Here is an 11,243-nt window from a genome sequence, read left to right as displayed (position 1 = left end):
TTTTAGAGCGGGAAAATAAACAGTAGACAAGAAAAGAAAGGAGTCATTCAGTTTCAATACAAACTGCATGTAAATCTGGACATGGACCTCCTGCCATGTACTGCAGAGTATGTAGAGATGTGGATTATGGGAAGGCATGATACATGTGGTACGCATAAAGAGCAGTTTACTGGTTTTAATTGAAACTACCTAGCGGAGTTTCAGGAGCAGGAGCCACACCTCAATCTACGGCTGACCCGAATGCTTCAAAGCTTCGACCGTTGCCATGGTAATCAGTATTCGAATGTTTTTAAAAAAAAAAAAAAAATTTTATACATATAAGTATGTAATAATAATGTATAAATCCTCAAATAGCGCATGAAATAAGGAATAATACCACAACATTATTCATTATTCATATTCAATATTGATTATAACTCACTCTTCCTCTCCCGCTCTCGTATTCAGCGCCCCTCCCTCCCACCCTGCTTTTCTCTACCTCTCTCTTCCTCTCCTCTACATAGGGTGATGAGGGGGTTCGCCGTGCGCGGGTGCTACGACGGATTCCCTTCCGAAGCTTCCCCACAACACATTCGGCAAAGCAGATGAGCAACAAGCAGTTCAAACCTCGCACATCAATCATGTTTTTCCTTAATAAAGTCATTGTTGATGATGTGGTCCTTGCTAGTGAAATCATTTCTATTACATGATTTTAAATTACTTTTCTGTTCTACAATGATACATTTTGAAGAAAGATTTAATCTGCTAATGAAGACCATGTAATATGGTTGAAAGTTCCAGCACGAAGCTAGAAAGCCAAACTATTTTAAAGGTTGTTTAAACTACCCGGCAAAAAAAAAAAAAGTTGAAACAATTTTAAAATTTTGCCTGTGCAGAAAATGAAAATACAAGAGGATACAAGAATGAGGAGTGTTTACATCGACTATAAATATAGTATACTTTATCAGCGGACTCAACGATAGGCTGAATATAAAGATTTAAAAGAGCTCCACAAAGTGCTATTTCTTATAAATAGTTCAAACATTGATTTCCTAGCATGTATGTACATACACAATTATGTACAAACTCCTGGTCGTGAGGTCAAAGGTCAGGTGGTCTGCTATACCTGAAGGTTTTAGCTGTTCATACCTAAGCTGGTGGGATGGACCACCTGGGAGGTTTCAGCAGGTTCGATTTGGGTTGGTGTGTGTGTGTGTGTATGTGTGTGTGTGTGTATGTGTATTTCAGGATGTCTGCAAGCTAATTTAAAGGAACAGTGTGTAACATTTCGGGGATCTATTAGCAGAAATGGAATATAATATTCATAACTATGTTTTTGCAACCAAACCACTAGATGCAGCCAAATCCTACACACTGTCCCTTTAAGACTTTACGGGTCTTTTTTATTCAAATACAAGAACAGTTTTAAACCCTGTGTAGACCTATGAGAATATAGGTCTAAAGTCTTTTGTCAACACGAGCAGACTCCCTGTGCTTGTGTGTGTCTTTTTTTACCTTATGTGAATGTTTGCAGTACTGTTTAACAATCAATGCCCGTTCACTTTTGCTTCCTTACAGCATCTCCTGTCCCGACTATGTGACAGTGTAGAGTTCATCCTTGTCGCTCTGACAGAGCGTGTACCCGCAAACGCGGGGCCTCCAGCTCCAGCTCCAGCTCCAGGTCCAGCTCCAGCCCCTGCTCCAGCCCAACGCCTCCCTGTTCTTCTCCTTCGGCGGCAGCAGGAACACCACGCAGCTGGCCACCAGGATGTGCCACAGCGAGTGTGTGTAGTAGTAGTTGTCCTCGGTCTCGGTAAAAATGTACAAACATACCCCGATCAGGGCGCAGATTGCCCCGGGGAGCAGGAAGAGGGCCCAGCGTTTCCAAGAAGGAGGGTAACAATGTCGTCGCCGCACCCCTCGGTACACCTGGAAACAAAAGACGACTGGATTCAGCACACCTCAGCAAACAGCAAGTTCAATGTTCTATTATCAATGTTTTGTCTTCTGATCATTTAGACCGCCTCGACAAGGAAGTCAGCAGCAGATTCCCATCAGATAGTGTGTTATAAACTCCCTAGTAGTAGTGTTGGTCCTACCCAGGCAGTGATCATGAGCAGCAAAGCACAGAGGACGGGGCCCAGCAGGTTCCACAGGCCTTTGCGGTCCAGCTGCATCGACATGGCTATAAGCAGAGCCCCGAGCATAAACAGAGTCTGCACACACAAGGTATTAAGACAGAGACAATATTAAACAAATATTAGCACTTAGAAAATATAATTATTAAAATATATTATTTTACATAAAATAAATATTAAAATGAACGGATTATAAGAGCCACATTGAGGGGAAAAAAATCTGAGATTTCAAGAATAAAGTCATAACATTATGAGGAAAAAGTCGTAATTTACAACTTCACAAGATGCTCCACGTTCCTCATTTTCACACAGCTGCTCTGTTTCCCCTCTAAAATAACACATAAAATTACTACTTTATAATATTATGACTTTATTCTCAAAATCTCAGATTTTTTTTCCCCCTCAACATGGCCCTAATACTCCGTCGTATATTCCTCAGTTAAGTGTGATAATAATATTATAGGAATATTCAGTGTCTTACATATTTGAATATATCTCCGATGCGAGCCATGCACAGGATGGTGACCCAGATGGAGCAGACCGACCCCAGGAAGTCACAGTATTGCAGGGTATCGTAGTCCATTATGCACATTACAGCTACACCTGGCTGGTCACATGCGTGGTAGAACTAGAATATGAAAAGAAAAGACTTACTTACTTATAGACTAGAATTACCACCTCGCAGTTGTATGCCTCGGCCATAGAAGAAATTTCCTTCCAGGCGTTCCTGAGATATCGCGTTCACGAGAATGGGACAGACGTGAGGACACGGTGACCTTTGACCACCAAAATCTACTTAGTTCATCCTCGAGTCCAGGTGGATGTTTGTGCCAAATTTGAAGAAATTCCCTCCAGGCGTTCCGTGAGATATCACGTTCACAAGAACGGGACGAACAATCCGAACACGTAATAAAAACATGGAAAACGAGGAATCACTGTGAAGGCTACAAAACTGTCCACCCGTCCAGTCAGTATAAATATGAATTCGTGCTCTCTTTCCCCACAGTTACATATTACATATACACATAGATGTTTCCATAGTGACCAATCTGCTTGTATAGCTTTCTTCGCTTATTACATAAATGTAAAAAATAAATAATCCAGAAGGGTAAAAATGCTTGAAATTTGTGTGTAGTCTGGTCTGGATTAATCTATATTTTATATTGAAGCTATCTAACACCAAGACCTAGACCTAACAACTCTATTAATAGCAATATAGACACTGTCTGTCTGTATTTTTACTACCACACCTGGTGGTAAGAAGTGTCCTGTAATAGATGAGGTGAGACAGTTAACTGCATCTGCCTCTCAAACACACATTGATAGATATGATAAATTGTTGTTAGCAGTACTTTTAGTCAGTAGAAGAAGAAAAAGGTCAGAGAAAAATTCACAATTACAAACCCGTCTGCTACTTCAGCACCACGGACAGCGCCGTAGATTCATCAATACACAACAGTTAGGTTACTGATATTTCAGAGCCATGGTCGGGGCCGTAGATTCTGACTTACACAAACCTCAGTCAAATAAAGGATCGATGAGTCAGGCAGACTAGACTAAATTATTACACAGCTTTGCTTAATACTAGAATCTGAATGGTCAATCACGGCGTTCTACGGTCTTTTATTTCTTTATAGCAGACCGTTGCTATGTATAACAGACCGTTGCTATGGTCGTAGTTGTGATGTTGGACCGTTTTCCGTTTCAAATTATTGATTTCTTGAGTAAGTAGCTGTGTAATAAGTGGGATAATGTGCAGCTAGCAAGTCATTGTTGTGAAATAAACGCCTTCAGCGCTCCGCTTCGCCCTGTCGAGGTTTATTTCACAACAATGACCGGCTCGCTGTACATTAACCATTACATATTCACTGAAACAACCCTTGCTTTTAGTTCATTATTATCAGCTGATCACATATCAAAAGTCTTGCTTTACGCATACCTTTACCATATCAATATGCTATCGTGTTACAACAGAATTAAGTCATAGTCAAGATATACTTGCTAACTAACTTTACATGCTCCGCATTAAATACTGTCGCTAGTAGTCTTCACAATCTTGTGAGGAGCATCAGTTTTTTTAGGTCACCTAGCTCACTGAAAGACTGATAACCCATCTAAAAACTTGCTACGCTTGAGCTAACAAGTGTTCACACAATGTAAAATCAGAAGAGATCCTTGCTTTGATTACCTGAAACTTCTTTCTTATGCAACTTTTAAACCATAAGGCCAAAAGAATATGAACAATACTCTAGAAACATGCCTAAGTATTCCCAAATGTATGCATGAGAGTGTCTCTGAGTGTGTGTTACCGTGGAGAAGAACATTGTGAAGAGGTAGACGGAGGCCTCGGTGATGTAGCAGCGTTTAATGGCCACCACGATGGCAGGCAGGAAGGAAAGGTTGCTGAGGGTGAGCAGCAGAGTTGCCGTCAACTGGCGACAGAGCGACTGAGCTGTGGAATCATCGGTGCAGCCCCAACCTCTCCAGCCTGTACACACACACACACACACACTCAGTGAAACCAAATATATACAGTAGCTGAATGAATCAGTAAGCAAAGTATCTTTCTGTTTGTTTTTGTATGTGTGTGAGAGTCGTACCAGCCTTGCAGACACAGGCAGCGTACAGGTAGCTGTAGGATCTCAGCAGTCTACATTCACCGTACGTCCCACAGTCCTCTACACAGGCACTGATAAACACCTCCGGGACCACAGACACCAATGATCTATTACCGCAGTCGCTGCTGCAAGAAAAACACATATTTAAATATTAAAAACAACAACACTCAAAATAATGAATAAGACAGAAGTGTCTCATCAAACTCCAGGTCTCAACACTCCACATGTGGATTCAAAATGTGCACTTCCCATCGTTAAGCAACTCTCAGACCCAAGTTAGTGGACTTGAGTTGTTGTCTTATAACACAGAGAATATCTTGAATTCATCTATAGCGTTACATAAAACATATCATGTAGTTTGTACTATCTAATCTAATCTAACTCAAGAAAACAGATATGTGAATTTACGACAATAGATGTGGTGTGAAAATGTGTATAATGTTATCATGAACAAGTCTACAGAGGCATTATATACTGTATACGTAGACTATTTAGGGTGTGTTGAGAGTAGTGTTATCCCTATCTGTCCAGAAATATTTCAGATACACATTTTCAGATAAAGATAGAAACGCAATATTTATGTTTGTGTGTGTGTGTGTGTGTGTGTGTGTGTGTGTGTGTGTGTGTGTGTGTGTGTGTGTGTGTGTGTGTGTGTGTGTGTGTGTGTGTGTCTTACCTGTTGCATGTGAGCTGCAGGGTGAGGTACCATGTTGTCGACTGAGGAAAAGGCAGCCTGACCACAGCTTTAGGAGCACTGACATTCACACGAACACCGTACCCTCCAAACAAAGCTGCAGATACACACATGAGAAGTGTCTTCAAATTTTATTTTCATAATGCAAAGTCATTTATTTTTTGTAGAGCTGCAACTATTAGTCGACTAATCGATTAGTCGAACAACAGAAAAATATTTGCCAACTATTTTGATAATCGATTAATCTTTTAAGTATTTATTTCATTCAAAAATGTCAGAAAATGCTGTTTCCAGCCTCTCAAATATGGAGATTACTTTCTTTTTCTCTGTTTTATATCATATTAAAATGAATATCTTAGGGTTTTTTGACAAAACAAGACATTTAAAAACATCACATTGTACTTTGAGCATTCTGGTTACCTGTGCGGCAGGGTTGAGAGTGGTTGAGTTCGAGGACTGGAGCCCACGGAGAAAGACAGGCCACCACGCTGCTGCTGTTCCCCAGGGTTGCATTAGTCTACACACACACGTATGAAAGTAAAACAGCATGAACTCTTCAGTTTAGTTTATAGTGTAATATGTGTGATTATGTGCAGTAATTCAGGAATACTCACAGAGTTGAGTGTGAGCTGTAGGTTGAGTGTACCACCGGTGGCTTGTGTGTGCAGCGGGTAGGTGAGCAGCGTGGGGTGTGTATCTGTAACGCTGATGTTAGCTCCGTTGACGGGAGTGTATCGGAGTGACAGAACATCCACCTCCTCATAGAGCACGGGGAGGCTCCACACACACGCCGACGCCAGCAACGGTGTTAACATCGACGCTGATTCGTTGCTAACGGCGACTGTGTCTGTAATCACAGAGCTGTTGCCTGCCGATGTCGAGTTGGTATCGCTGCTGTTGCCACGGAGCTTTTTGATGTCATCATCTAGTTTAAGGCCGACACTTGTTGGCTTACACCCCACTGAGGTAGACACACATGCAGAATAGAATAAATTGCACATACTGGTATTAGATTAGAGATATGATATGTGAATGTTTATGGACGTGTGTTTCTGTGTTCACCTGTGTAGTTGGAGACGATACTAAAGGTCACAGTGCGGTTGTCTAGGCTGCTCTCCACGACAACTCGTAACCAGGTATCCCAAGGTGGGTTAGAAAGAGCCGCGGAGCAGCCGATCCCTGAGCAGTTCACTGTTACCGGGCGTTGCTGCAGAGAGGTGGAGCCCAGCCTGAGGACCAGTGAACAGTTTCCACCGTCTGCTCTCTCCCCTGACGAACAGTCGGCAACAGAGACGGAGAGAGAGGAGGCAAACTCTGGAACATACAACCTAAAGACAGACACAAATACATTAACCTTCTTCACTCCACCCCTCTTTACCATACACACATTTTTATTTTTTTTAGGGAGGTACAGGGGGTCTTTAGGTGGAGATAGCAGGTAAGCAGTAGATGTCACATAGAAGTGGTGTACATCGTCTGAAAGCGGGGAAGATTAATTTGAGATTCAGCACTGTGTGTCAAGTTGTTCTAGTCATAAATCAGAAATAACTAAATAATTAATTAATTATAATAAATGGTGAAAGTGTATAAGGGCTTAGAACATTATGATACAAGTACATGATGGTCATCCCTATGCTCTATTATGTCTCATAAATTGTTGCAGCAATTTTGGGGTTGATACCATTTGTTACACAGATTTGGTGCCAAATTTAACCATTTTTTACAACTCGAGAATTGATAAAAATGATCAATAATCCCTCCAAAATACCACATTAAGACACCAAGACCTTGAGGAACACCATAGTAAAAGGACATGCTGTGATTTGGTATAAAAAACATTTTTACATATACATATTGCATGCAAAAAACTGCATTGTTTTTGCCCAAAACTACATGGGATTAGCAGGTTAACTGAGTTTATAAAGAGTGATAAGAAAAGTTCAGAACATACAAAGGAGCACAGGAAATAAAAGGTGTACACATGCACACACAGATGGTGATTACTTAAGGCGTGCAGGTCTGTCAAGAGCTGCGGTCTGCTGGAGGAATGTGCCCTGCTGTAAGACGGGCGTGTCCACCGCCCTCCTGATTGATAGCTGAGGCTGGAAGAAGTACGAGCAAGACGGGAAGCCCTGATAGATAAATGAAAAAAGAAAACAAAATAGAACAATGAGGGGTCTAAAGCACACAACAAAATACAAATATAGAGATACAAGTTAAAATGTAAATAGATTTTTTCTTTCAATGCAAGTCATTGGTAAATAAGACTGCATTACCAGCTGCAATTCTGCAATATGAACAGAGGCCAAGAAAGAGAAGAAGCAGAAGAATGTGGTTTAGCCACTTAACGTCTGACACATTATCCACCTTCCCCCCACTCCGGTGGAACAGGTTGGGTAATTTTCAAGTGGAGCAAGATATGAATACTGACACTTTATCTTGGCTTTTCAATACAAAACAAAATTCTTATTCAGACAAAGACACCATAGTGGAAGTTAAGTGAAAATTTGACGCATCAAAGAATCTAAATAACTGCTGTCAAATCTTTCTTGGAAATGGTCGTCAGGAAAATTGCAGCAGTTTTAATGAGCACAGTTTGTATGCATATGTCCAGAGGAACAGTCCAGTAAGGGGACAACAAAAACAATAACAGAAAGTTACTCTTTGAAACCGTCATTCTCTGTTTCCTGCCGAAGGACTGCAGATGTAAATTAGCTTATAGCTAACTCTGATACAGCTAAGACGCTGAGCACTGTCCCTGTCAAATAAATAAATAAATAAAATAATAAATAACAAGCACATACTGTATAGGAGTGTAACGATACATCGATCTTGATCAATGTATATATCGATTTAATGATCAATGATCCAATATCATCGATGCAAAGTGAAAATATTTATACATATCGTCATCTTTAAGATACGCCTTTATTTTATTCCCACTTCATATTTATTGTTTTTATTAAAAAGAATAGATTGCTTTTTATTTAAATGTCTGGAAGAGCCCAGTAATAAAATTGTCAAATCATATTTTGTAAATTCATATAAATCTAACTGATTATGTTAAATGGGCATATGATAACTTCTCATATCGATCGAAGACCCCTGAATTAAATCAAATTGAAATCGTATCGTGGCGGACTATGTGATATCAGCCAATATTGTATCGTTGTAAAAAGAACTGATATAATATCGTATCCTAACTGAACTTCTCTGATTTATACGCCTAATACTGTATATATATATACTCAATACAAACCTTCTGCTCTATGCGCCCGTCATCTTCAGGCAAGTGGGCACCAACGTACCAAACACCGGGAGCCGGATTGGAGAGGTTAAAGGTTGTGGAGCTGTGTGATGTCACCGGTAGGATCAGAGACAGACAGGGGCTCCATAGTGTTTCATTGGGAAACACCGACCCTACTGGGTTTATTACTGGAGGGGCACCATATTGAATATGGCTACGAAAGAGAGAGCAAGAGAGAGAGAGAGAGAGAGAGAGAGAGAGAGTTTCAAGTAAGTTTCAAAGAACAAATAAAGTACTGGCAGAAAACTCAGCAGAGAAACTGGTTGAGCAAGAAGATAAAAAGAGATAAAGAAGAGTGGCAACAGTAGAGAAGACTAAAATAAATAGCAGAGAAGACGGGTAGACGTTTTCATGATGCAGAAGTTAATACATGTAGGGGTGAAACGATACGTCGCTCTGGATCAATATATAGATTCAATGAGTTTATATAAATGTAACTGATTGTGTTGAATAGGCATACGGTATCGTCTCATATCGATCAAAGGCCCCTGAGTGGAATCAAATCAAAATCGTATCGTGCAGACTTTGTGATATCTGCAATATTATTGTCCAAAGAATCAATATAATATCGTATCGTGATGAAACTTGTGATTTACACCACTACTTACATGGTGACATTGTGCTGTCCACAGTTGAAGTTGTGGCCCTTGGTGACAGTGAAGAGCCAGCGAGCGACGGCAGTGTCCTCTGGTATATGAAACCTCTGCAGCCTCACGTTGCCGTACCAACCGTACTTGGACAACTTCTGAGCTGGTTTGGACGAGAGCTCTGATACAAACGTCACCTGTCCATCTGTACAGGGCATAAGATGTCATTGTATGAAAGACAACAGAAACAAGTGTAGTAAAGTGATATTGTATTTGTAAGAGGTGATAAAAGTGGAAGGAAAATTAAGGAAATAACTTTATGAGAAAAAAAAGCATAATATTACGAGAATAAAGTCATAATATTACGAGAATAAAGTCATAATATTACGAGAATAAAGTCATAATATTACGAGAATAAAAGTCGTAATATCATGAGAATAAAGTCATAACTTTGCGTGAAATAAAGTCATAATATTACGAGAATAAAGTCGTAATATCATGAGAATAAAGTCATAACTTTACAAGAAAAACAGTCGTAATATTAAGAGAATAAAGTCATAATATTACGAGAAAAAAGTTGTAATATTACGAGAATAAAGTTGTGATATTAAGAGAATAAAATCATAATATTACGAGAAAAAAGTCATAATATTATTATTTTTTTTTTCAATCTAGCTCAATAGAAAAAAATGAGAGAAAGTAGGCCTACAAACCTGGTGCATTAAAGCACAATTAGGACCAAGAGAGTAAAAAGCATCCTGTGCTCCTCTCACATCTTACTTTTTCTACCTGTTTGGATTATTCTGTTCAGTTTTGTGGAGTAAAACAATGGACTAATGTTACACTACAGCAGGCTGAGCAGGGACAACAACTGCTGAGTGAAACATCCACATTTAGTCTTTATTAACTTAAATTATAGTTATGAAGAAATCAGTCAGACTGTTAGATTAATGTGTTGACGTGTGTTTTCTGAAGTGGCAGTATGTATACACCACTCTGTCAGTTTATTTCTTTCATAAAACATGATAATGTTAAAGATACACTTAATAAAGGCCATATGAGGTGAAAAAAATGCCCCCCTTGTCAAAGCTGACCCTGACCATAGACCTACAACATGATAAATAAAAATGAAAATGTAAACAAAAAACAGTTATAGAAGATCAGATTATAACAGATAGAACCGATTATAAATCCACAGGGAGCCACAGGAGAGGAGCTGAAGAGCTGCAGGTTGCAGTAGACACCTGGTTTAAACCTGAGCTGCATGTCCAGCAGCTACTAAGTTAAATAACCAATCAGCAGCAATGAGAGGCTCTGTTAATAATATACACGTTGTCACATTCACACATCATAAAGCTGACAATAATATGTCTTTAACAATGTGAGTGTAAGAGCAGTGAGGCTGTCTTACAGCGCGCAGACTGCGTTAGAGGTTGTTGACATTCAGGTAAACTCATGTGGAGATAGTCTTCAACATGCTAACACCAGTTTCCTCTGATAATAATAACACTCACCGTCTGCTAAAGTCCAAGTAGACAGGGCGACGAGAAGGAGACAACGAAGAAAACTAAATTCCATGTTTCCTTTGCTTGTTTCTGAAGCATTACATCGTCCTTTAATCCACCTGTAATGTCAAACAGATCTGCTACCTACGGGGAAATCATTCTACCTGCACAGCACTTCCTGGTTTCTATGTAAATACACCAACGTCACGACGTTGTAGCGTGCTGCCTTTGAGGTCTGTCGGAAAGATGGATATCGTACACATGAACGATACATTTTCATTCAAAATGTGTTTTAATTGAGAAACCCACCACAGTAATCTCTGAGTAGCCAGTAGAAGTATGTTCTTTTTCCTTTTTTAAATTTCATTTTATCTATTTATTCATTATTATCATTATTATTTTCATTATTATTATT

The 11,243-nt window shown here is 39.7% G+C and overlaps 1 protein-coding gene across 1 annotated transcript; it reads right to left on the bottom strand.

Annotated features, from left to right (window-relative positions):
• Nucleotides 1-925: 925 nt before the first annotated feature.
• pgap6 (post-glycosylphosphatidylinositol attachment to proteins 6) lies at nucleotides 926-10,901 on the bottom strand. Its single transcript, XM_037788445.1, has 13 exons — nucleotides 10,838-10,901; nucleotides 9,345-9,528; nucleotides 8,689-8,890; nucleotides 7,434-7,561; nucleotides 6,492-6,757; nucleotides 6,044-6,390; nucleotides 5,850-5,946; nucleotides 5,412-5,526; nucleotides 4,718-4,860; nucleotides 4,427-4,605; nucleotides 2,599-2,745; nucleotides 2,079-2,195; nucleotides 926-1,908 (listed from the first exon to the last, which is right to left on the bottom strand). Exons 1-13 carry the CDS (start codon nucleotides 10,899-10,901, stop codon nucleotides 1,573-1,575), a joined length of 2,325 nt encoding a protein of 774 aa, XP_037644373.1. The 3' UTR covers nucleotides 926-1,572.
• Between the last annotated feature and the right edge of the window lie 342 nt (nucleotides 10,902-11,243).

Source organism: Sebastes umbrosus, chromosome 12 (genome assembly GCF_015220745.1).
Source record: "Sebastes umbrosus isolate fSebUmb1 chromosome 12, fSebUmb1.pri, whole genome shotgun sequence".
In the NCBI taxonomy this organism is placed as follows: Eukaryota; Metazoa; Chordata; class Actinopteri; order Perciformes; family Sebastidae; genus Sebastes; species Sebastes umbrosus.
This window is presented reverse-complemented; position numbering and strand designations above follow the sequence as displayed.